General features: G+C 45.7%; 1 protein-coding gene across 1 annotated transcript in view; it reads left to right on the top strand.

The window, feature by feature from the left end:
• Positions 1–27,572, top strand: part of SWAP70 (switching B cell complex subunit SWAP70) — a 774,099-nt gene that overhangs the window by 458,024 nt on the left and 288,503 nt on the right. The window contains exon 4 of the mRNA XM_069623664.1: positions 21,669–21,896. Coding sequence (XP_069479765.1) covers positions 21,669–21,896 — 228 coding nt within the window. The remainder of the gene's footprint in view (positions 1–21,668; positions 21,897–27,572) is intronic.

Below are 27,572 nucleotides of genomic sequence, written 5' to 3'. Positions count from 1 at the left end.
TTGCTTTACCTCCTTCCAGTTTTGCTCCTGTTTCTGTTCTTCCCTCGCTCCTTGCTCCGCCTTTGGCTCTTCATACACGGCGGCTTCCAGTGAACCAGTTTTTCCGGTTGTGTATTCAAAATCGATCTACATTCTACTAAGGGGTTTTTTGTGCGTAAGGGCTTTTTCCCCTGTTCCGGCTGTTCCGGAAGGGGGCCCCTGGGTTGTTGTCCTCAACTCCCACGGTGGCTTAATTCCGTGACAAGCCACACCTGCAAATTAAAAAAAAGGAGCATATGGGAAGGAAGATTACAGAAGTTACAGCAGGAGGACTCGGATTCAGGTGAGGAGGAGGGTGATTCTGCTCAAACCATCAATAAGGGCATCAACGCTGACAGTTTGCGACGCCAAAATCCTACCATGGCAACTCCTGAACAGATTCAGGAATTGGTAGCCGCAGTTCAGAACCTCAATCTAGAGGTACAGAATTTGAAGGCTGGGAATGCCATCCTCAAGCAAATGGTGACCACACGAGAGGTTCACTCCATGGATTTACCTCCCATGGCACTCTCTTCAGGAAAATATGATGGCACACCTAAAAAGCTGAAGGAATTTATCGAGGCCTGTCAGCTATATTTCAAATTCCGACCAAATACTTATGCATCTGTGAACACGCGCATAGGATTCATGGTCTCCAACATGACGGGAAATGCGCTGGCCTGGGCAACCCCCCTCGTGAACAGCAATGATCCGGTTCTACAGAACTTTGATGGCTTTTTACAAAGACTGAAAGATACCTTTGAACGCGCCGAGATTTCCTTCACGGTTTGCGAAGAGTTACTGGATTTACAGCAAGGATCTACTGATCTGCTATCCTATATCTCTACTTTTAACATCTTGCTACCGAGGCTGGCTGGCCAGACCAGGCCCAGTATGTGATCTTCCAGAGAGGTGTCAAGGAAGAAATCAAGGATGAGCTGGCTAGAATCCCTAGACCCACCACATTCTCTGACCTATTGACTGCTGTCCTACAAATTGAGCATCGCTTAGGCGAACGTAGAGCAGAAAGAAAGAAGGCCAGACTTCCGCTGCCCGCTCTCCCCTCCTTCTCATCCTCTCCACCGGCCACGAGAACACAGAGAGAGGAACCAATGCAAATTGGTACTGCTAGGGCCCCTCTAACCCCAGAGGAACGGAAACATCGATGAGATTCCGGTTTATGTATGTACTGTGGTTCTGATGGTCACCTTCTGAGAAATTGCCCCGACGTCCCGCCCAGACGGTCGGGAAACAATCGCCCTGGCACCAGTTAGGGACCGGTATCCAAGGGTCTTTTCAAGGTCCCTATGTATCCTTATCCTTGATTCCCCCGCAGAATGAGGATGATTGTCGACTTATAGTCGTATCCAGTCAGATCACTATCTCGGAACAAACCCTTGACACACTGGCACTCATTGACTGTGGCGCAGCCGGCAATTTCATAGATACTGTATGGGCAGAGAAGATATGATTACGCCGTCTCCGTAGAAACGAAGAACAAAAGGTGGAAGGGGTTGATGGATCCCCTCTCAGTTCGGGGCCGATCACCCATTCTACTGAGCCTCTTCATATTTGTTTGCTAAATCACACTGAAGCCCTTGCCTTTGACATTATTCGGGCGGCTCATTTTCCCATCATACTCGGAATCTCTTGGTTAAGACGACATAACCCTACCATTGATTGGGCCAAGAACACCTTGGCTTTTCATTCCAGATATTGTTGCCTGAACTGCCTTTCTGAACTTACACCAAGAACAGTGAAGATAGTTCCTACTGAATGTACCACAGTCAGCGAAGTCTGTTGCATCCCTCCTGAGCTCAACCTATTTCAAGAAGTCTTTTTACTCAAGGAAGTCTTGGATCTGCCACCACACCGTCCAGAAGACTGTGCAATTGATCTATTTCCGGATGCACTAGTGCCCTTTGGGCGAATGTTTTCTTTATCCTTGACCGAAAAAGAAGCCCTACAAAAGTACCTGGATGCCCATTTGGAAAACGGACTGATACAACCCTCCAAATCTCCAGCAGGGGCGCCTTTATTCTTTGTTGCCAAAAGAGATTCGAAGTGTTAAGACCTTGTATAGACTACAGGGTGCTCAATAAGGTCACGATAAGGGACCGTTACCCCATTCTATTAATATCAGATATCTTAGAGGCGGTCCAAGGATGTTCCATCTTCACCAAACTGGACCTTCATAGCACCTACCATCTCCTAAGGATTCGTAGTGGAGATGAATGGAAGACGGCTTTTCGCACGTCCTATGGTCTCTTCGAGTACAAGGTAATGCCTTTTGGCTTGGTAAATGCACCAGCGATTTTTCAGCGATTTATGGATCGTATTTTTTCGGACAGCCTTTACGTCTACACTATTGTCTATCTGGATGATATCCTGATCTTCTCCCATAACCCACAAAAACATACCCAGCATCTGCAGACTGGGTTTCAGCGACTCAAGGACAACAAACTCCTGGTAAAGCCTGAGAAATGCCTGTTTGCGGTCAACACCGTTCCTTATTTGGGGTTTCTTTCCGAACAAGGTGTCACGATGGATTCCGAAAAGGTCCAGGCAATAACTGCATGGCCGTCCCACACAAAACTTAAGGAAGTCCAGATGTTCCTAGGACTGTCCAACTTCTATCGAAAATGTATTCCGAATTTTTCAAATGAGGTACTTCCTATTACTGCCCTCCTTAAGAAGGAGGTGAGACGATTTAAGTGTACTGAAGAAGCTGAATCAGCATTCCAACATCTTAAAGATCTGTTTTGTTCAGCACGCATACTCAAACAACCTAACCAGAAGAAACCCTTCATTATCGAAACCGATGTTTCTAAAGGAGCCATTGGAGCTGTCCTCCTTCAAGAGGCAGATGGTAAGGAACATCCCATAGCATACATGTCCAAAACACTCAACAGCAGTCAACAGAACTACTCCGTGATTGAAAGGGAACTGTTGGCCATCAAGTCCGCTTGTGAAGAATGGAGACACTTACTGCAGGGCGGTGCTACACCGTTTACCATTCGCACTGACCATAAGAACCTGCAGGTTTTACGTAACCTGGATTGTATCAACTCCTGCCAAGCCAGGTGGGCCCACGTCAGTCAATTTGACTTCGTTATAACATATATTTCTGGCAGCCAAAATGTCTTGGCTGATGCCCTTTCCCGAAAACACCTTCATGATGCTTTGGTATTGTCACCCAACAAACTCATGTTTCAAAAAGAACGCATCATTGGTTCAGTTACTGCCTTTTTTGATGACGTCAAGGAAGCCACCACTACGTCTCCACCGAGTCTGGGTAGGAACCTCCGGACCTCAGTTAAGTACGGTCTTATCTTTGTCGACCAGAGATTATATGTCCCTTCTTTGCCTCTCCAACAAAAGGTCATGGAATGGTGTCATGATAGTCCTACAGCAGGACACTGGATCGTAAAGGCCACTATCAAACTCATTACCAGACATGTCTATTGGCCCAGTATGTCCACTGAGGTAAAGAAGTATGGTCGTACCTGTCCCATGTGTTCGATGAGTAAGAATTCCTCACAAAGACCTTTAGGTCTCTTGCAGCAACCCGAGATACCAACCAGACCATGGTCTCCTATATCATCAGACTTTATTGTAGACCTTCCAATGGACATACCTGCATAATGGTTACAGTGGATTCCTTTACCAAGCTGGCACACTTCTCTCCGCTTATAGGCCCACCGTCCGCATCGACCATGGTGGAAATCTTTATCAGGGACATATTCCGGTTACACGGCTTACCTGACAAAATCATTACAGATCGCGGGTGCCAATACACCTCCAGGTTTTGGAAAGTGTTTTGTAGCCGTTTAGGGATTGAGAGGGCACTTTCCTCTGGTTTTCACCCCCAAACAAACGGTCAGACAGAGAGACTCAACGCATCACTCGAACAATACTTATGCTGCTACACCAACCACCTTCAGGACAACTGGTTAGCCCTTCTTCCTACAGCAGAATTCGCCTATAATAATACAGTTCATTCTTCTACTAACATTAGCCCTTTTTTCTGTACTTACCATCTGCACCCTTGTGGCATAATACCCACAATGTTACCCCCAAGCAACATCCTGACTATTGAGTCTACTCTGGCCAACAGCGGGGATGCACACCGGATGGCTCGGAAGAGCCTTCAAAATACCCAACATAAGCACAAATTGCAGGCTGATGGACACAGACAACCGTGCCCTAGTTGGGGGGTGGGCACTAGGGTCTGGCTTTCTACCAGGTATCTTCCACAATGGGTTCACCCCTCCAAAATGTCTCCTAGATTCATTGGCTCATTCGAGATAACAGCCAAGGTTAACCCCATAGCCTATCGTCTAAGACTACCCAAATACCTGTCCCGCATCCACCCTGTATTTCACTCCTCCCTTTTGCGTCCAGTAGGTCCATCAATGAGACCCCCATGACCTGTCATCAACCACAGAACACCCGACCCTTCACCTGTGGATTATGAGGTATCCTCAATCCGTGATTCTAGGTACCGGAGAGGTAGACTGGAATACCTGGTGAGTTGGAAGGGGTACCCCACTTCTGAAGATTCCTGGGAACCCAGTTCCTTTGTACACGCACCCCGGCTTGTACGAATGTTCCATAGAGCTCACCTGGGCAAACCGGGAGGGTCCCGCCATTGGAAGGGGCCATACTGTCATGTTCCGAGTCGGTAGACGTCTCTGGAACCGCTGGCGTTTGAACAACCATGGCAGTCCTGGCTAATTCCCAGAATCACGTCGAGCGGTCTAGTGGTTCCGACGCTGTCCGCCGGCAGGGTTATCTTCCCTCCCCTTCCGGCGGACAGTGCGTTGCAACCCTTGGCTTGACATTCTGTCTTTTCCTCTGTGCGAGGCTTTGCTTAGTTTTCTCTGCTTCAGTACATACGGTACTCTGCGTTGTATACCTTCTCCTCCCCGCTCCGGTGGCCTTACTCTTTCTGTCCGTTTCCCTTTCTGCTCCTGTTTCCCAGTATTCTCTGCTCCCAGCCTTTCCCTGACCCTCCAGCCATCCCTCTCCGCGTTCGCTTTTACTTACTTTCTTGCTTTACCTCCTTCCAGTTTTGCTCCTGTTTCTGTTCTTCCCTCGCTCCTTGCTCCGCCTTTGGCTCTTCATACACGGCGGCTTCCAGTGGACCGGTTTTTCCGGTTGTTTATTCAAAATCGATCTACATTCTACTAAGGGGTTTTTGTGCCTACTGACTTTTTCCCCTGTTCCGGCTGTTCCGGAAGGGGGCCCCTGGGTTGTTGTCCTCAACTTCCACGGTGGCTTCATTCCGTGACAAGCCACACCTGCAAATAAAAAAAAGGAGAATATGGGAAGGAAGATTACAGAAGTTACAGCAGGAGGACTCGGATTCAGGTGAGGAGGAGAGTGATTCTGCTCAAACCATGAATAAGGGCGTCAACGCTGACAGCACGCCCCGATGCCAGCTGAAGACGACAAACACACAGATATAATAATAAAGGAACGTGAGAGGTTGCGCAAGTAAATATTAGAAGCAGACTTGCACCCACCATGAGTGAAGGTAGAGAACCCAAGGAACCCGAAGGACTATGTTGGAAAGTGGGTCTACTGCAAACCCGGTTGTAGATGCGTGTACATGTACTGGTCATTTGAAGACCATGTGAACCAGTATGGACACCTAGCCGGAATAACAAAGGTATGGAGAATACGCGGAGAAAAGAGAGACCAGAGGGGGGACTGAAGTGGGAAAATGGGAAAACACCCCCCCCATTCTCATCCAGACCCTGGCCTAGAGGATCACGGCCTAAGCACCCCCCCCCCGTGAGAAGAGTTCGACCCATTCACTTCTTTACCAGACGACAAGGTATCATGTGCCTACGGCCCACATACACGAGGAGCATGCCCAATACCACGCCCTGGTCAAGCTGTCGCCTGCGACATGGACCAGCTCGACTAAACAGCCACAAAACATCAACATCATTAGAGATGCCATGACGACATAGCCAACCGACAAGAACACACGTGCCACCATGCACACTGGTCACTCACACATCAACCCACACGAAGAACATACTCAGTACTATGACGTAGAGGACTGGCACACCCACGGACATACATTGTTGTTATTTTTCACATAGGCCTCTTACAGCACCGCAGAAATGCAAGATGCCTGAAGAGCTCGTGTATACGCTTGCAGATGCTTTCTCGCCATCCATCCCCATAGAGACGCCATCCTGTATATCTACTGCTGCTTGTGACACTCTGTCGTCCTGCGACACCCATATTATGGATTATATACCGCCACCCAGAAACTAGGCCCAAGTAGGCCGCAAGAAAGAGTCCCTAGGAAGGAGCCTCTCAGATGAAAATCCTCCCAAGACAAAAAAGCAAAGCGCTGACCGCACAGAACGAGCCCCAACGTGAGCCCACAGCCAAGGCCGCAATGTTGCAACCCACATGCCGCGCTCCCAGCGCCAAGGTTACACCTGCCACCGCCAAGCACCCCTCAGAGCTGAAATACAAATCAAATGCTCATAATTTTGCTCCAGCTACGGTCTCCACACGTGACCAAGCCAAACTGACAAAATGCCAAGCTCATGAGACAGAAAGTCGCCAGGGTCGCACGTCTGGGACACAGGTTGCAACAACGAAGCGACAAGTTGAACACCTACACTGATGGGAAAGGCATGATCATCAGCCACTAGCAAGACCTGTCCATTGTCCACCACAAACACATAGTTGCACATTGTTGCCAGCACCAGGTACATCGCGAGCTGGGAACGGCGATGGTCCCAGGCATGGGGGCTCATGAGCGAACCAATCAGGGTACAAGGGGCTCCTCACTGACACCATTTCAGCTAGCCAATCACCAATTGTCCCCTTGTAACTAATTTGTTGTAGCAATTGTTAGGGACAACCCAAGTGTACCACCTGACCCGTCCTCATCCACTAATATTCCCTCCTATAGGTAGCTATACTAACCCTACCACTCGGGGAGCCAACCCGAAGTGGCGTTAGGTTTTGTGACGACTTTCCCAGGTGACGCGAGTAGCGCGTCATACTACGGTAAAAAGGGCCTGTGAGCCCCATGAACAGTGAGAGCGAGAACAATCCCTGCCATTACTATAATAAACAGCAGTAATTACTTTGCTCTTGTGCGTGCGTCATACTCCTTTTGGGACGAGGGACGAGTTGGGACCTCCCCAGCCCCGAAGTCCGCGGACGGCTCTGCCGGCCCCCGGGAAATCACCCCGACAAGGGTCAGCAAGCACAGATGAAGAGGGGAGAGGAGGGATGTGGGCGGAGAGGGTGGACAGGATGTCCTGGGTTTTTTAAATGAAGTGAGAGGCAAGGGCATTGCAAAGAGCCTGGGAGGCAACAGGAGGGGTAGAGACTGCAGCAGGGTTGGCCAGCTCCTTGCAGATTTTAAAGAGTTCGGCCGAGTTGTTAGATGCTGCAGAGACACAAGCTTGAATGTGGACTTTCTTCTTGGTGAGGACAGAGAGTCAGTATTGCCTTTGTAGCAGGCGACAGGCCAGTTTGTCAGAGGATGAACAGGAAGTCCTCCATTTCCTCTCAGCTGCCCTACACTTACGTTTAAGTGTAGCTAGGTCAGAGTCATACCAGGAATTGCACTTGGCTTTGGACTTCAAAGAGATCCTCATGACAGGGGCAAGAGCATCAAGCGTATCAGAACTTGATGAGTAGAGCAGAGACAGGGCTGTGTCAGGATGTGAGACAGCCAAAGGTGGAGGGGGGGGAGAGAAAGTGGCGGCAAAAGCCTCAACTGACACACGCTTCATGGGCCGGATGTCCAAGAAGGTAGGTGGCAGTGTTGGGGTAGGCTTGGCTTGGGGGAAGAGAGGGAGAGATGAGAGGAGGGAGTGATCACTCCAGGAGAGAGGAGTGGTCAGAGGGATGGAGAGGGGGAGGTCAGAGGAGAGCAAGACATCGAGTGTGTGCCCTGCAGAGTGAGTCGGGCCAGATGGTGAGTAATGTATCCCTTGTGAAGGCTCACAGACATGATTCGAGCAGGACAATTGTGTATTTTGTATATCCTCAGCTATTTGAGGTTTATTGGAAGAACGTTCTGCCCATTGCGACTTGAGATTTATTGCAATAAATATAGTTGTTATATGGTTCTAAAAATATTTTGCCAATTGGAAGGTACAGAATTCAGAATGTGTACAAACCATGAATTGTCATGGTATGTCTCACAGCACCTAGGCTTGTTCGGAAAGTGTCATATTGTGTCCCCGAAAGCGATTTCCAGATGTAGTGTGCGCGGAGGTGTACAAAGGAAGGGGTGTAGAGGTGGAGAAACCAGGGCAAAAAGAGCAACTGGGATAGAAGACATAGGATAGTTGGTGTGATGGATTCCAGATTGATTTAATTAACCCCTTGAAGCGCAGAACCCTTTTTTGTCAGGGAATGCACTTGGCTTCTCTGACTAAACAAACAGCATAGCAATACTGTGACCCCCGAACCAGGAGACCATGAGCGGCTAAGTAAAGGATAGGCTGTGTGGTTGGTGAATGTGAACGGAAACACAGAGAAAGGAGAGGGCAGGGTGGGGGTCCTTTCTTCTGAATGCAATGTAAGCCGTGGCACCCCAATTATATGATATAGTGGGTACTGTCACAGAGTCTGCTGAGTATGGAATACAACACAACATAAGTATCAGTTCTGAACTCAAGATATTTATAGTACACACAAGGGATAATGTGGGTTCAAAAGGATGAGAGTATTGCATAACGTCAAACAAAAGGGGTGCCTGTGAGGAAATAAAAAAAGATAACTTTGTTTTGTCAGATTTCATCCTAAAGTCCTCTTGCGTATTTAGATTTCACATCCTAGATTAGGGAAACCCTCTATTATTTGTCAAAAGGGGAAGGGTAGATATGGAATACAGAGAATTTATAGCCTTGTTTCTTAAACATATGCTCCATTTACCCTTCACACCCCAACAACAGAATGTCACTCAAACTCACCCCATTGTAAGAAACTCACTACTTCCTATCAAATCTGAATTTTTGTATATATTGTACGCACTTTTGTCATCAAAAGAGCATTGCTCCGCCCTGTATAAATAAAAAGTTAAAGTAAAGAGTCCCTTACAAAGCGACATAGGTGGCCCGGTTGAGTACAGAGTTTGAGTCCTCTGGGACCAATACATTGAACCTCTTCAACCCTAGTTCTCTCTCCCAGGGTCTGGCTTGAGGTGTTCCCTGCTCGCTGACCTCCTCCCTGCTCTAGGGCATGTTCCATGTTACTTGCTCTTTCTTACCACTCCTGTCATAATACATCTGATCCTTGGAGGCATTGCACTCTCTCAAACCTCCTCCTACTGATTTGAAGTTCTGCCCTGGACCAACCACGTCTGTCAGAACCTCCCTGATCTATCTCTCTAGTAGGGGTGCCTGTTTTTCTCCTGCCTCCCCTGGTTTCGTACCTATCATTCCACTCCTGGCTTTCCTCTTGCCTTTTACCACAGATGTCCATACCTTTCCTCTCCATTTTCCCTCCTGGTCTCATGTTCCCCTTTCCTCCAGCCTTGCTACTGTCTCTCCAGATGATTCTGAATCTCTTCTTTTCCAGAAGGATCTTCCTACCAAGGTCAGAGTGTAGAGCCCAGAGGGACACCACAGGTGGAGAGTGAGATAGGGGTGAGAAAAGGGCCCAGTTGAACCTGGGTGGTTGGTCAAAGAGGAAGGAGGTCAACCAGTCCAGAGCCAGGTTTGTGATGCCAAGGGTATCACAGAGCCGATCTATCTGAGTGGCATGATTGATGTATCAAAGGCAGAGGAAATGTCAGAGGAAATGTCAAGAAGGATGAGAACGGAAGGAGAGCTGGAATCAAGATTAGAGAGCAAGTCTTCATGGGTGTTCAGGAGTGCAGTTTCTGTGCCTCTGGCAGCTCTGATGGTTGTGAAGACAATCAACAGATTCAGTGTGGTGGATAAGGTGGTAAAGGGATGTGGCAAGGCTCAACAGAAGCAATCTCTTACCACCTCACCAGGCTCACCTTCAAGTTTACAGGTTGCGCAGCACTGCTTGGCCCACTCTGGACTCCTCCCTGGAATCCCTATCGATGCAGTAGAATCTCGTGAAGGTGCGCATCGACCTCCACGGAGCAGATGTCCAGCAGGGGCACACCAGACAGGAACGCTGTTGTAGCAGTGACTGCTCTGGGAGAATGGGGTCTCGGACGGCCAGGCAGTGGTCAGTTTGCCAACCGGTGACAGTGGGTGATACAGCCAGAGAGCCAACTGGAAATGGAAGCCTTGTAATGGGCCTTCCCATGGTTCACAGGACCAAAGTTCACAGAAAGTTGAGAAGTTTTCCTGGAAACACTTTGTGCGGGCCACATAAAACTTCAGCGCTCTAGCCACATCCAGCGAGTGCAAAGTCCTTTCAGCCCGGGGACAAAGGCGTCGGAAAAAACGTAACACCAAGGGCTCATTGAGGTGAAATTCTGACGGCACCTTGGGCATGAAGGCGGAGTGCGTCCGCAGCACCACCCTCGTCTCGTGAAAAGTCAAGTAAGGCTGCTTGCGTGACAGGGCCTGGATCTCACCTACTCATCTTGCATAGTTGATGGCCACGTGGAAAGCTGTCTTCCACAAGAGAAACTTGAGCAGAGCTGAATGCATAGGTTCGAATGGTCAGCACCATATTGAGCTCCCACTCCGGGGCTGGAGCCTTCACCGGCGGGAACTAGCGGAACAGCCCCTTGATGAACTCCTTGACCAGAGGGTGCAACCACGGGGAAGACCATCCCGGAGATCTGGTGTAGCGGCAGATAGCCACCAGATGAATCTTGTTGGAGGCGTGAGCCAGCTCTGATTTAGCCAATGACAGTAGATATGGCAATACCTGAGGGGCCGTGACCCTCAGAGGGTTAATCTTCTGTGCACGGAACCAACTAGTAAAGCGCTTCCATTTGTGTCTGGAGCATTTCAAGGTAGATGACGCTCTGGCCTTGGCGAGAATGTCTTTGCAGTCTGCCGAAAGATCGTAGCCACCGAATTCTAACGCTGCAGGAGCCAGGCCTTAAGGTTCAGCGATCCTGGGTCCTGATGCAGAATTGCACCTCATTCCCTGGCGAGAAGATCCACGACCATTGGCCGCTTGACTGGAGGGGACGGCACATAATGGGATCACAATATGTGCCATGCACAGAGAGCACAAACTGGACAGATTGTAAAACATTGGATACCGGATGCCCTGGAAGCATAGGATTCAGAATGTTTAGAATATGGAATAACCGAATAAAAAGTAATGTCATGACATAAGAGATTAATTCATATTGTAGCAGTATAGGGCTTACACTCACAATAGATTACTTATTTCCCACCATTAAGGAATGATATAGATGCTACCAACTATCAGAACCAAGAACAACTGTTCATAAATTGGCATAGCCAGGAACATGGACTCCAAGATGATGCAGAATGTTCAACTTTAAAGAAAAACCATGCTATTGTGAACAACTTACTGAAACTATAAAGGTAAGTAGTGCCATACCTTAGAGCAAACTGACCTTCCACACCCCAATTTGAAATAGACTAACCCGAATCTCCTTCCCTTTTCCTATTTTTACTCTTCAGAACCACAGAAATTTGTTCAATAAGAATCTTCATTAATACATGACTATGGAACAAGTCCTTATGAATTCTGACTGCATATTTTGACATTACGTATATACTGCACTATACTTATGATAACCACAGAATGTACTAAACGAGTGTGCTAGTGCCTTAAAAAAGCCCAAGAAAGGGCAAAACAAACATACGTGCCTCCTAGCGGAGTTATGTTGGCACAAACTTCTTTTACACAACTGTTGTAAATCACGGAAGAAAATACTCTGAAAAAGTTATATTAAAACTAACCAGTCTGTTATCACTAGCTAGTGTCCTTTTGTAAATTATTGATATAAAATTGTATGCAACTTTTTTGCATACTTGTAATGCGCATGGGCTAACATACAAACTCAAACCCCTAATACTCTATATCTATTCCAACACGTGGGCAAGGCTGCATAAAAATAGTCTGGGTATCAATTTGGCAATTAGGTAAGGTAAACATAATGTTTAAATGTGTGCAACGACAGTGTTCTCATGGGGTGCCACGTATGCAAAAAATTGATAAACATGAATTAAGATGAATGAAAATGAAAGGTCGCCGTATGTTTGTTGAGCTGTACCGCGGCTAGCGCGTGTGCCAACTAGGCAACTGTTGCCTTTTCTTGCTTCCAAATCTGCGTGCGTTTAAATAAACTGTTGTGTGTCTGACCTGTGTGTGTCGCGGGTCAGATCATCGTCTCAGGAAGGGTATCATGAATATTAGCAATTGCTTACCTCAGAAGTACAGTGAGGGAAGGGGAGTCTGGGAGACGCGCGGCCCGATCCCTCACTGTTTGTGGTCGTCATGGCACCGGCGTACGTGCGTGCTGGTGCCACGTAGCTCAGTCACCATCTTGGTATGGGACAGTACGTCTACGGCTACAGGGGAACGGGTCCCTGTCACCAGTTGCAATCTAGGGTAGATATTAGGAAAGTAAGCAATTAGAGAGCAATCTCGTTGAGGAATAGTAATAAGGAGGATTGAAGTGGCAAGTTAGCAATTGTCATGAGTTGGACGTTGGACGTGAAACAAGGACTCAAGCCACTACATAGGATTCCCTACGATTGTATGGGATATAAACATTACATGGGATATAAGAATTACAAGCCCCATAGGCAAACAGAGAATCAAGGGTCAATGAGGCTAATAGGCAAGTCATCAGAGCCAGCCCTTCATCCCAAACATTGTCCAGGAGTGGGACCGAAAGGATGGTCTTCCTCTTTGCCTCCCGGCGCTGATATAAGAAGCCTTCCTTCTTTCCTTCCAGCGTGAGCTGGAAAAGCTCCGAAGCTCAGGCGATCATTGCATGGAAAGATCCTATCTCATCCGGAGGAGAGGCTCTGGGCGGAGGCGACGAGAGAGCCCCATCCCGCCATCGTTGCTGTGTCCGATTCAGTTTCAATCTTCCTCCGTATGCGTCGGGTGCAGGCAATACAGACACTGGGAATTTTTTGTCATCCATGTATACATTCCGCAAACTGCAGTTGGAGCACAGCTTGAAGAGGGAAGGGCTGTCCTTCTCGTCCGTCATGATCCACGCGGTGTAGACCCGAAGAATCTTCTGGAAGCCTCCAAGAAGAACACTCGACAAAAACAGCCCTTGAGGTGCGCTGGAAAATCTGCAAAACGGGTACCCGTTAGTCGGAAGGATGATCAATGAAGCACACAGGCTCGATTGACCGAAAATTAGAGTTGAACTCACAAAAAGCGAAAAACGCAGCAAAAAGCTTGAAGAGCGAAGCACAAGGACTCTCAACACTTGAACGTGTGGTAAAAATTTGAATATGCCTGCTAGAGGAGGGGCTTAGGTAGAGGGCAGTCATTGGCTAGGGGCAGTATGACCCAGAGCTCAGTGATTGGTTCATAGGAGAAAGATAGTTTCCTCCTGGGTGCTAAAGTCAAATCTTTGGCCAACTCATCCTATTAAGGCATGACTCCTTCCTCTGTTCTATAATGGTCAGTAGTTGCCCCCTCTCTCTTCTTCGCCCTTCTTGTCTCCCAAACTTAGGTTATCTCTACCCGCTGCCCCTTGAAACTGCTTTCGCCTGTTGATGCTATTGCCAGCTCTGCTACCCTTGGCTGGGTCCTCACACTTTACATATTCTTGTCAAATGCTACTGGATCTCGTTTTTGCGGACGCAATATAGGCCAGTATGCTAGTCCATTAGAGGTAGCAATGCCAATTTATTTTTGATTTTAGAAATGAATTATGTTGCTCAGAGTGTATTCATTCAGTGGAGGAAACTGAAGGATGTTTAACACATCAGTTTCCATACCAGGTCAGCACTGCTAATGCTTTTATCCTTTCTGAAATTCTTCAGGGCCTTCCAAAATTCTCAATCATTAATCAGAAGTTAATAGACAATTCAGAATGTAGCATCTAGAATTCTTCCACATTTATCTGGACTGTGGCGAACCAGAAGAAGGCATCAGACTCACTTTAAGGGTGAATTGCCTGTCTGTTCCTATTGCTAAGTGGGATTTCCCTACCTATAAACTAAACTAAAGGTGCTTGTCTTTTTGCAAAATAGGTTTTGGTCCTCAGTTCAAAAACCTATCCACCATCTGGCCCTACCACTTTACGAAAACAACATAACAATTAAGCCAGAGCAGTATTTCCTTGGCTTGGGCTTCGTCAGACCAGTACTACTTGGATCTCTCTGGGTTTCTTCCAGAGTTCAGGTGACAGTTCCAGTGTTCCTCTTAACAGTTTGTCAAAGAAACCTTCCTGTGTCTTTCTTTAGGTTCCTCAATGAAAAAGTTCAAGGCTTTGTACAAATCAAATGTCTTAGGCTCTTTAAGGGGAGGGATAATTCCTTTTCCCCATCTCCACCAATATCTCTGCTTTCTGTCTACTGATTTTATACAAAGGGAGCCTCCAAGTTCCCCTGGTTCCTGTTCTTTGTTTGACTAATTGTACCCTTCAGGTTCCCTTTTACTTGTGCACTGCAACGTTTCACCTATCTCAATAGGGCTCTCCAGACCCTCTGGCCCTCTGTCTTAATTAGATGCTGGGGCTGTCTCTTTGGTATCTGCCAATGTCTAACACTCGAGTTTCTAGGGCTCCCGTAGCCCTCTTGGATATTATCTCTCTGGGGGGCTGACTGACCTGTATTCAGTGTTATTCCACTTGCTCTTCTTTCTCCTTCCTTGCTCTGTCCAGCTTGCCTTGTTCCACCCTGGTCAGCCCTGGTATCTTTACCACCTTCAGGCTCCAGTGGAGTGAAGGTGGGCATCTCTGACATGTTATCATTTGCCTTCCTTATCCTGCCCGTCTCAGCACTTACTTCGGTTCTCGCACTGCGAACAGAGGATTGTTCCTCTGTCACTCCTTGTTCTTGCGTTCGTTCGTTCGTTTGTTCGTTTGTTCGTTCGTTCATTTGTTCGTTCTTGGGCCCCAGACCCACCACAGCTGCAGCGTATTCACAACACCAGGTAAGATGGTCTTTCTCCTGTCTTCCCATATGAAGTATTGCACTTACCGATGCTAGCCTACTGGCATATCTCTTCCACCTCCTGGTCTTTCTATGCCACTGTTAGCTCCGTGATGTAGTGTGGCTCTGCCCATCCAGGACCTTGTCACGTCAGAGGCTCGCTTCTGCGTAGGATTCCTCGCCCCCCATTCATAATTGGTCATTCCTTTATTTTCACCACAGTACTTCCACAGGGCGTGTTGCTTCTCATCAGCTGCTGGGTTTGAAGAGGGAGGCCTAAACATGGCCCTCATTGCACCTATCCCGCTTTCATCTCAGCAGCAGAGAAACGAGAGATGTATATTATTCTTGGACCCCTCCTACCCATCATCAATATATCGCAGGTGTGAGAACACCTACTCACTCGGACAACTGTTCAGACCCTATCCTAATGACAGTGCTGAAGAAATATAGCTGCAATCAGTGGAACAAGTCGACTGACTGGAATCTGGAAGAAGGCTGATGATGTCACAACTGACATATGACATAGATGCGTTAGACATGAAGTGCATAGACATCCCTGCATGAAGTCACGCAGCCACTTAGATTTCCTGCTGGCAGACACGAAGAACATGCTTATGACTCACATAGTTAGAGGACTGACACACGTACAACTTTGCCATGCGGAAACCACACAAGAATACATATGAATGGCTTGCTGACGCCTAAAGGCAACTAACATGGGCAAACATATAAATCAAGATGGGAGCCACAAGTACATTGGATTGAGTGGAAGAGCTGAAAGGACTTGAGGATACAGAGAAAAGCTGACCAGCTGATCCTGCTGAAGCATGCAGACCGGGCTTCCAGCGCAGCCACCGTGCACCGTCTTGCCAAGGACACAGAGAGAGAGAGAGAGAGAGAGAGTTTCAAGTTAGCAGAAGAGATAGGACACCTGCAAGGAATACAGGCTAAAAAGCCTCATAATTGCAAGCAGGAGAAATCCATTTTGTGGTCTCTACACATGTGATCTGAACCTGCAGGGCCAATTCATTGGAGCCAGACTGAGGTGGCTGTTCCCATCTAACTAAAGGCAGGACGATACAAAAGTAATACCAGGTTCAAACCGAATGTTCTGTCTCAAGGCCTAGGAGATCAGAGATGGTAATTTGTTGGGAACATGCAGCACCTTCGGGTCGTTCTCACTACCTTGAATAGTTGCACTTGGCCTGGTAATTTTCCAAAGCTCCAAGGTTGAGAAGACCCTTTTTGGACAATCCCTAACTACCTTCCATGTTAAACTCACAATTTGTTGCACTGTCCAATCACCTCACACTAACCTGTAACATTTGTATTTGCAACATTTAGAGGTGGACTTGGAGGAGCCACCAGATAAGTTCTGCCCAATTGCCACGTTAACCCCTTATAGAATGTGTATATAGTTTACCTTACTAACCAATCCTGACCCTTATTAGGTTTTCTAGGATGTAACATAATTTTGTGATATCATGTATTAACAAAACTGGCCGACAGGCTCAAGACCGACGGGAGCGTGTGTGGAGAATGCTGCATTATTCATACTGCAATCCCCGTTATTGAATTTTTAATAAAGGCAGTACAACTTTGTTCTATGGCTGGATCTTCCATTTTTTGGGACGGGGGATTTCCTTGGCCCAGTTCCTCTTGCATGCAATTGGGGAGATTGATAATGATTCCCCTGCATGTGATTCGGGTTCATGGGGATTCCAGCATTACCTTCAGCCAAAGATATGGAAGGAATGTCAGTGTGTTTTGGATTCCAATCAACGGATGGAACATCAGTCTCTTCTACAACCATATAGGCAGAGAGGGTATTTCTTATAGGGAGTTTGTGATAGGATTGGGAGTCCCTGTCTCCTAAAGAGGAGTCACTCCCAGTGAGATCCTGCTTTTCCATACCCCTAGCAAGGGTTTTTCTGAGCGGGCTCACCTCCCTAGCCTCAAAGGGTGTGGGTCCCTCCTGAGAAGAAGGGACGGATTTCCCAGATTCATCACAGGACCTAACCATTAATCTCCAACCCTGCAACAACTGCATTGACTCAATAGTCGCAAAACAATCACCTATAAGACAGTATTTATGCTATAAAAGGCTGTCCTTGTACAAAAATCCAATTGTTTGAGGTAGTTAGGTGATTTCATATAAGCCATCACAATTACTTTGTTCGTTCACCCTAAGACTTATTGGTAGAGGCAACTTTCAAACGTATCACGTACTGCATGCAATAAAATCATCATGCTATGTGACATGGAGAGCATGAATCAAGATAGGGAGGCAGGGCTACCAGTAAGAAAAGTGTGGTGGAAGCCTAAAGGGCAGGGTGACCAGTGAATTTTGAGAAAGGTAGGATGGCCACATTACGAAGCAGGAAGAGTGTTCGAGGAGTGGGGCTGCTCGGTGAATCATGCAAGGTTTATATGTAAGTAAGGGAAGCATGATCTTTGAGGGGAGCTTAATGACCCTGGGAAAAGGCAGTCTGGCCAGTGGCTGAATGTGGCAGTCAATAAGGTGGAGTCGCCAAGGAGGGTGCCAAGGTGATCAGCAAGAAAGATGACATGGCCGATGATTGAGGCAGATAACAAGTGCACCAGGTAGAATGGCCTGTAAGTGGGAAAGATTGGTCTGTTCATGATCAATGACCGGGGAATGATGTGGGGTCACCAGTGAATGAGGCAGTATGAAGTGAACACAGCAGGGGGGCATGTGAATGTGCGATTGAGTGGGGAATGAAGAAATGGCAGTAGTGGTGGAGGCAAGCTGCGCAGTGAAGGTGGTGGTCAGAGCAGCGAATGAGGCAAGCTGAGCAGTGAATGGGGTATTGAGCTGCGAATGTAGGTTGAGACAGTGAGTACTAGATGAAGACAACGGATGAGGCAGGCTCAAAAGTGATTGATGCAGGTTGATAAATTAATGAGGCAGTGAGAACAGTTAATATGGAAGAGTGATCATATGCCTGAAATACTCTATGCTTAATAATGTCTAATCTCACTCAATAATATATGGAAGGAAGCACACATTCTGAGCACTTATTTCAGGGTGAATAGGGAAGAAAAGGCATATTTTAATGTGGATTGTGTATTTGACCCTACATGCATTTCTCATTTTTGCATCTTACCAATGTGGCCATCACTGGGTTTTAGCAATGTCTTGGGTTGGAATAGCGCTGACCTATAGAGAGAGACCTTTCCCTGGAGCAAAGGCTTGGCATTTGAGCTAATTTGCATCCCACAATGTGTTGCCCATTTGCCTCAGAACTGGAGGGGAACTTCAAGTGATGTCTACTTGGCGGCACTGTGGTGTGAGTAATTTGTCTGAAATGGCCAATTCTGATTTCACATTTTAGGTGGAAATTGTTGTTTCTAGTCTTTTAAACCCCCCATAACTTTGTAGATATTCTATATATTCAGTGAAATAAACGTTTGTTAAAAGACAGTTAAGGTGAATCACTTCAACGCAACAACATCGTTGACATTCTGTGAAAATACCCTTAGTGGAAGTGACTTCCAGCTGCGAGTGTAACGTAACAAAACCCCCTCACATTGAGCAGGTGTTGGAAGCTACAGCACCTTAACTCTGATCCCCCCCATTGTTCAGTTCATGAGCACATGGATGACATCACATAGGACGTCACTTACGCCATCATTACTAACATCACTGGAAACTGGAGCTCCCTGATGACATCAGAAATGGCATTACTTATATCCTCATTGATGACATCACTGGAAACTAGATTAAATTGATGACATCATTGATGCCATCACTTATAAAATGATCAGTGACATCGCTGGTAGCACAAAATACAACTGAAAGTGAGAGAAAATGTTTAAATACAAAATAATGTTACACATTAAAAGTAGAGGGACTCAAGTGCTTTTTTGGTCTTAATTTATCTCCTCATATTTCTAATTAATGATACTGTTTAGCCCTTAGATTCTAACAGTCAAAGAAATTCCAATTTGATTGGAATCTTTCTGTCCATAAATTGATGCATTTTGCATGAAAGCCATTTCTACTAAGTTGAAAACTCAAGCCATTTGAAAAGTAGTGACTTTAGGATATGTCAAATGGTAGTCTAACTGAAAGAGTTATATGTTGAAAAGTCCACACCAAAGCATGGTAATGAAATGAACAGATGTTCGTAATGTAACTATGACTTTCAATTTGCAGCAGTCTAGAGAAGGGAAGGGCTGTAAAAGAGATGGAACAGTTCACTGAAACCATTTGTTTTATATCACAACTAACTCTGTTCCTCCACGGAGAATGCAGCCCTTACATTGCAATATGGAGATGTTTTTGTAAAATAAACATTAAACATTAAAGGTCAATCGTGAGGAACTATAGTTACATGTTTAGCGGTACAATAGGTTACAATGGAAGAGGAAGATGATGCATTTGTGTGCTAAAAAATGTGATTGTATAGGAAAATTGAGGAATCTTTTGAATGGTTTGACACACTACAATGGTATGTTTCTCCTTTGTTAGCACACACTAATCGAGCTATAGAATTATTCTCAAAAGTAATGTATGCATAACGTAACAATCTAACTTGGCATCAACTGAGCACTGTACACATAGGACACAGGACAAGAGCCGAGCTGGCAGAGGAACTGGCATGGGTTAGGGGGGGTTAGGAGTGGGAATGGAGTCTTCAGGAGTGTGGAGCCCAAATCTTTTATACCAATATTTACTTTCTAGTAATGTCATAAGTCATGCGATTTGAGATGTCATCAGCGTGCTTTGGTTTCAGTTATGTCATTGATGACATCATTGATGACATCATTGGGCTCATGGATTGCATAATGGCATGGCTCAGGGTTAAGATGGCATAGCTTCCAACACCAACTGAATAGCAGGGGTTTTGTTGCGTTTAAATGGTACCTTAACATCACCTCAACTAATGTTTTTTTCACTGAATTCCAAGGGGGTTGTTCCTCTTTATTTCACACCATTCTTTTATTTTGCTACTGTAACAGGTTTCACCATAATTATAGGGTGGTGACCGTGCCCCTACTATAGCCACTTATTATATCTTTAAAATGTTCACTATGGGTTAAACCCATGGAGTGGAGTCCTGCCACCTGATAAAAACATGCAGATTCCGTGTGCTGTCTGCAAAGCATACACTGCGGGCAGCATTTACATTTTTGTAAAAAAGGAAGGTGCAAGGCCTTTTCGCCTGGTTTGACTCTCACTTTTAAACTCAGTTTTGTAAATGTTTGCAATTGCAAGCCAGGACACAACAGCAGACACGTACTAATGTTAGGGTTCCTCTCCATGCACTTACCATTGTTTGCACAAAGATCCACTAGGTGTTTTAATATACAATTTCCCTTTATTTGCATTTAATTTGAATGTATGACCAAATTAACGCAAATATGCCAAGAAAATGTCTTGCAAATGAAAAAGCATGATGATGAATTTTCATTTTTGAAAAGTCAGAGTTGCTGTAATCCACCATGCAAGGTATATAAACGTTTTGTGGGAGGAGGGCACCATTCTCCGTAAAATATTTTAATTTTGAAAACAGGATGGTTTTACCCCAAACCAGCAACGGTGCTTGGTGCCCAAGGTGTTCCTTATTTGGTGCATAATCCATGCAGCAGAAAACATTGCCACAAAAGAAGTTTGTCTGAAGAGAAGAGAGAGATGTTATTTGCATGCTGCTGCTGTGTAGAATGTACTTAGTAAAACAATCCTGGCTGATCCAGTTCCCATGGATTGAGTTGAGACTAGGTAAAGCGACCTCGCACGTGGGGAAAATACACATGAAGATAGTATTTCTAGAGAAAAACCTTCATTTCATAATCTACATTCCGTCCACCTGTGGGAGTTCAGAGCGTGAAGAGCCACTGACTTTTGCACCGCAGACCCTCTCCCCATGAATCCAGGACTTTCTTGAACCCAAGGAATCTGATGTTATTTATGCTATTTAGGTAAATGTTGTGAGAAAAGAAACCACGTTGTGTTAATATAAATTAAATGTACATGTAGAGTAGACAGTAGAAGATTGCTTCTTTGGTTTCCCATGCGGGTCATGTGTGCACTTTTCTCAATGAAGAAAGAAGCTGTGCTTCTCAGGATGATGCCTTTGGCCACAAGCGGGAACTGCAATCAGTGAAAGATTTCAGGCTGTGCGTCCTTTCCCGGAGAAGCGTGTGGCCTGTAAGCGGTTACATGGACGCACCGTGTCCAGCATAGCAAGTCTTCAGTTCCACAAACACACGTGGTATCCGCCGCTGCCAGAGTCGATGTGCTGACAATGTGTCGCCCTGATGACGAGCCTGCTCAAAGCCCCCATTCTTAAACGATATATACATTCACAGACACACTCTCACATAAATAGCCCTGCACACACATCCACGCAAACACAGTTAACGCCACACAGACACGCTCGTTTACAGATGCATAGAGGTACGTGTACACGAACACAAGGCACCCACTTTACTTTCGTAGGAGGTCTATGAAACTAGGGGCTTCGGGAACCGAACGTGCCATGCATAAACACACCTCCTGTGTACTTAAAACCAGGGATTGCTGCGTGATTAAACCGTGCCCTCTCTCTCTCTCACTTTCTCTCTCCTTCTCTCTGCCTGCAGATTGAATACCTACTGAAGAAGCTGACGGAAGCCATGGGAGCCGGCTGGCAACAAGCCTACTTCGAGGATTACAAGGTTGGCCTGGATTCCAAGCAGAATGGCCTGTCTGCCTGGGAGCTCATCGAGCTAATTGGAAATGGGCACTTCAGCAAAGGCATGGACCGGCAGACCATCTCCATGGCCATCAATGAGGTGTTCATTGAGCTCATATTGGACGTCCTGAAGCAGGTGAGCGCCAAGTGACGTCATAGCATGTACATCGGAATATGTAACATGAATATCTTTCAGGCTTCAGGGGAAAACCTTTGTCATACGAAATGTGTTTTAACAAAAAAGCTCATCGAAACGGTCCTCATATCTACCAGTATTGATGGATCTATGTGATCACTGCGACCCCCATAATTCCCGACGGCCGAAAATGCAGACTTTTTTTTAACCCCTTGTACACCACATATATGCGGGGGAGACCCTCGCAATCCCCCATATTACTATAATATCACATACCCCCTCACATATATATGTGGTGTAAGGGGGGTGTTAAAAAAATCGGAATTTCCGCCGTTGGAATTATGAGGGCGACATATTGGGCCTTACCGTATTGATTATATCTGACAAGCTACTTTTTAACAATAATTATTTTTTTCCCGTGGCATACAGCTGTGTCCAGGCTACTCTCACGCTGGTCTAACATGACTAATGACATCTCAATGCCAGCATGTGTCTATGAACCGCAGTTTCCGAGGAGGGGATATCTTGAGGGTGGGTGTCACAGACCACTGATATGACATGCAGCGCATCGGCAGCCAGCCCATGGATGATCAACCAAAGCAGCAGAAGAAAGAGCGCAGACAGGAGCATGCTTGTTTGGCATGCTGGTAGGTTCATTCATTTCCACCCATAGTCTGGGATCTGCAATCTGCTCCTGTCCAGATGTTTCAGACTACTACTCCCACGATGCCTCACCGTTCAGAAAGCTGGCTAGCACCACTGGGAGTTGTAATCCAAAACATGAAGAGAGCTAAAGGTTGCAGTTCACTCCCCCTATTCCATGGACAGCACCATATCTATGAAATGCTTGGGCTTCCATGAAATGCTCTTTTGACGCGCTCTGCTGCTCTTTGTGATGCCCACGCTAAATTAAATATCTACAATAAAAGAAAAATAATAACTTATTTTTTATAACACTTTATACCACGATGTTGCGATGTAAGCTACATGTTGCTATTTCCCAACTTCATGGCCAATAGGAAAAAGGTACAATTGTTTTCATTTTAAAGTTTTTCTTGGAGTATTTTCTGTTAAAGATAACTGCACTTTGGACTTCTGCCGATTTGGTGAATACTCTAGCATCGCCAACCGAGTTTCTTTAACTATCTTACTGGGCTTAGTATCCTCTCCAAACACTCTTCACCCTCCATTGTTTGCCCCCTTGCCTTCCTCCTCCCCTCCCCAACTTCCTTTACCACAATTGGTTGCTCCCACACACATGTCACCGGCATCACTGCATAGATTCTGCTCCCACTGCCACCTGCTTTGTAGCACACATCCAAACTGCACTTCGGCATGCTACACATACATTGAGTGCGCCACTGCGCCCCAACCCCCATTGGCCTTATGTTTTGTTTTGGCTAAAGCGCCACCTATGAGCCAAAAGTATTGCATTGGAGTGCAGCTAGGAGGAGATGGTATTTGAGGAGGGACACACAATGGCTGTAGTTGGTTATTTACCCACCCATTGACTGCCCAAGGCCATTATGATCCATATGGCCCTTTCCACCCATTTATTGCCCCTTTCCACTGAAAACACACTCTGCTGGGATCTCTTTGAGCTACACTTACCAAGCCGTGCCATCAATCTCAATGCTCAAAGTGCCTGCCAGTGTTTTTTCAAAGCAGTCTTCTGAGAGTTAATGACTTCATTTTACTTTTTTTTAATTAATGATTACACTGCAATAACGTAGAAAACAGCATTAAGAAAAATCAACATATACTAAAAGCATAAATATATCCAAAGAAGATCACAATGAATTAGCAATCAATTGACTAATGACCCAATTGGAGCTTTAAGCGTACTACTAGTGTAAAAGATGTCTTAACCAGGTCTGCCTTCAGCCACTTTATTTGCTTGTCCTTCACCGAAGTCCCAATAAAAAAAAAAAATCACTGTCAAAGGCAAATGATTCGGCGTGTATATGCATTAGCCATTTTCCAGGCACTACAATTGTATGCCCATTGCCCAGGCACTTGCACCATTTTACAGCTGCTTTTTTTATTGGCCAGTTAGTACCATTACCGCAGTGCCTGGCAAATGCCTTTCCCATGTCGACACAAAAGCCGAAACTGTTGGCATTGCCAATGCTTGTTTATCTATCTTACTGGTCTCGTTTTGCTACTGCCACCCTCTCTCCCAGCAGACAGAGAAACGAGCAGAACACCAACGTTTCCATATTATGGCCGCACTGCTACCAGAGAATCCATTGCACGCCCATAGCGATGCTACTGTTGCCACCACCAGAGAACCCATCACATGGATAAGATTACCTTTGCGCCACGGTGTGCTCTGCATCACAGGTTATAGCCACCTGTGTTATATTATATCCGGTATCTGCATGCCACCAGAATTAAGGGTACAGCATTCTGCCACTTTGGGGCCTGCACATGGGCATTTCTAGGGTAAACCACACAGGGCAACAGCATACTATAGCCTGCATCTAGCTACCCCAGATAAAACCCATCAAATTTTACTATGCACCTCTATACATCTAGGTGTCACCCAGACTACAGTGCACACTTTTGGTGTCCTTTGCATTACACTGCCTATACTGTGCTAACGCTAGATGTCCCTCGGCTCGCCTAGGCTCTTTTCCTTCTACACAAGTGTGCCAGAAAGACGCACTGTATTGCACAGCCTGCGCACTGCTTTTAGCTCCCCAGACGGGGCTCGTTGCATCACCTAAACTGCGCTCGACCTTTGGGGCTCCAAGCACAGCTCATCGCATAGTAGACCCCGCCCTACTTCTGGGTCACCAGGCAGAACCATTTGCATTGCTCTGAATCTTGGTACCATAGACCTAGCTCACACCTCTTTTAAATAAGTGAACAATAAATAAATAAATAAGCTAACTGCACTGCTTAATCTAGAGTCTTTCGGACACAGGTCCACTGCATTGTACCAGGCAGACCCCATTGCTTGGCTCATGCTGAGGTGTACGTCCAGGTGTACCAAAGACACCTCTCCGTATTACTTGTACTGTGTTCTGCATGTGACTCCCCTGCCGGCATGACTTGGCCTGACTTGCCCTGCAGTGCTCTGCATTTCAGTGACATAGACGAATCCACCGCTTTTCGAATCCCAGACTGAGCTCCGAGCTCTTCTTCTATTGCCTTGCTGCATGTATTCGGTGCACTTCAGCAGCCCTGACGGAGACCATTCCCTTTATGTACAGTCTTGCTGCAGTTATACCAGGTTCTGCATTTTTAAGTAGCATAGACGGAGGGCGTTGCGTTGCTTCTGCTGGGCTTCTGCATTCGCGTGGACTCGGTGAAGCGCCTTGTATGTTGTGTACTGTGAGCTGTATTGACTTCTAGACAAGACCAGTGCAATGTGTACACTGTTTGTCCAATCGCCCTGATAATGCGGTTCCTAACCACACATTGTGATGCAAATCTATGCTGCTGCCACCTACTTAGGCCTTTGCATAGCTAGTTTGGATGTGCCTTACTACATTAAAATCTCTATACATAGATCGGGTATCCAGTCATTTTACCGAAAACAAAACCAGAACCATAATACTGAGCAATACCAAAAATATGAATTACAATATATATATATATATATATATTTAGTGGGGTAAGGGTTTAAATGGGTTGGTATGGGGTTAAAGGGTTAGAAAAACGGGGGGCCTGGGTGAAGAGCCCCCACATAAAAAAAGTCTTTTTTCGGTATTTTGGCTTCGTTGAAATTTACCACTCTGATTTTACCCTCGATAAAATCACATATAACCATAGTTTATTTAACATGTCTGTTGCCTGATAACTTGATCCCACAGCCAGCTTGCTTCACTCTGCTGCTCTTAAAGCTTGCCCCATAAATAGAGCTACTCCTCTTTCTGCTGTAGACCCCATTTGTATTGCTACTATTCTATTCTTCTCCATGCCACCTGACAGCATACCCAGACTGATAACGGCTACATACAGAAATGCAAAATATATGGCATGACCAGCATTGATAGCATATTTTGCTGACAGGTAAAGTAAAATTGCAACATAAACCAATATCTAGATGTCTGAGACCAAAGTAATTTAATTGTACAGCTGGACCTTTTTTTTTATCTTGTTGCTTGGCAATCTCAATGCATAGATAGACTAGTTTTGGTTTGTCAAAAAACAGGGTGCTTCAAGATTCTGCTCGCAGCTCAGTCTGACAAACGACTACAAAGGTAAGTATTAACCACCCGCACCCCCTCATATATCCTCTTTCCAACCCCTTTAGCTTCAGCCAAATCCTCTGCTTTTCACGAAGGCATGCTGAAACATGCCAAGGAACCATACATAACAGCAAAAGCAAATAATGGAAGCCGCGTTTGTAGCTCCCAGAGATCAAGCCACCATATGCCCTGGAGGGAACCCAGTGCCACACCTTCAGAGACCTCTAACAAATTATATATCTAGATATCGCTTGAAATACCCACCCGAGACAAGCTATTTTGACCAGCCCACCAAATTCCAGAAAGAAATAGTGTGCAGAGTAACAAGTCACAATCTCCTCTCAGCAACGGTGGTCACAACCACAAGAGCCTCTGGTTACTACTCCTTTTGTCTCGAGACAACTAGGAACAGCATTAACCAATACTGGAGGATGCCAGCAAGATGGACCCGACCACAAGAAGAAACTACCCATCCTGTTAAAAAATCAAAGCCTTAACCAGGAGGCTTGGGAAGCCACTGTGAACAACATAAGGCCCACCCACACTCCAGACTCTGCCAAGAACCACAATGAAATGGCTTTCACCAGATGCCTTCTGATCAACACTCGATCAATCGCCAAACACACACCTGTTATATTTTTCACATCCTCTTGAAGGACTAAATAGATCTACTCTACATAACTAAGACCTGGATTCGTATAAATCTTTTATTTTTTATTTTTATTATTGTATTTGGTTTAAAAAAACGTTTACAGCCATATAATCACAAAAAAGAAAAATAGAAACATTATACAAATAAAGACTTTTGCAACAATCAACTACAAAAAACACACCGTCCATTAATAAATGAAAACCTAAAATCATCATACTCAAAAAGGAATCCTACCTTGTAAAAAAGTTTTTGATAGAAATTCAAACACAAACCGACTAAAATTCCTACGAAAAGCAGGGTACAAAATGTCAAGTTAAAATATTCACCTCAATTGATTTTATAAAAGCTGACAACGCCAGCCCGTCTGCGATTGTTTCAATGCACAAACATCAATGCACAAACATCTTAAGTTTTTATCATTGCACCAGGCAATGTCATTAAGCCGTTTCACCAAGAAGATCGGTCTCTGATTATTAGGTGCACTGCAATACACTGCCAAATGTTTTGTTGTATCTATTGATTCTTCATTCAAACAGAATCTACTGTAGTCCTCCTTTGCTGTTATCATTCCTCTTCTCAGGAGGACCTCCTTGGTGAACAATGCATTCCACTGCAGTCTCATAAGGATAGACCAATAATATTGGTTTGGAAACTGCAATAGGTAAACCGAGATTGTCCCTCTTTCTTTAGGCTCATGAGCAAGATGGTTCATAGACAAATGTCCATGAAAACCATCAGTGGCATTCGTCCAATCTCTGTCATAGAGGGTATTGTTGACCCTATCTGGATTACATAACAGAGCTTCTGAATCCATGTTCAAATCGC

The sequence above is a fragment of the Ambystoma mexicanum genome, chromosome 11, assembly GCF_040938575.1.
Source record: "Ambystoma mexicanum isolate Mex_15411 chromosome 11, UKY_AmexF1_1, whole genome shotgun sequence".
Lineage (NCBI taxonomy): Eukaryota > Metazoa > Chordata > Amphibia > Caudata > Ambystomatidae > Ambystoma > Ambystoma mexicanum.
The sequence above is the reverse complement of the archived record's forward strand: the minus strand, read 5'-3'. Positions and strand labels throughout refer to the sequence as shown.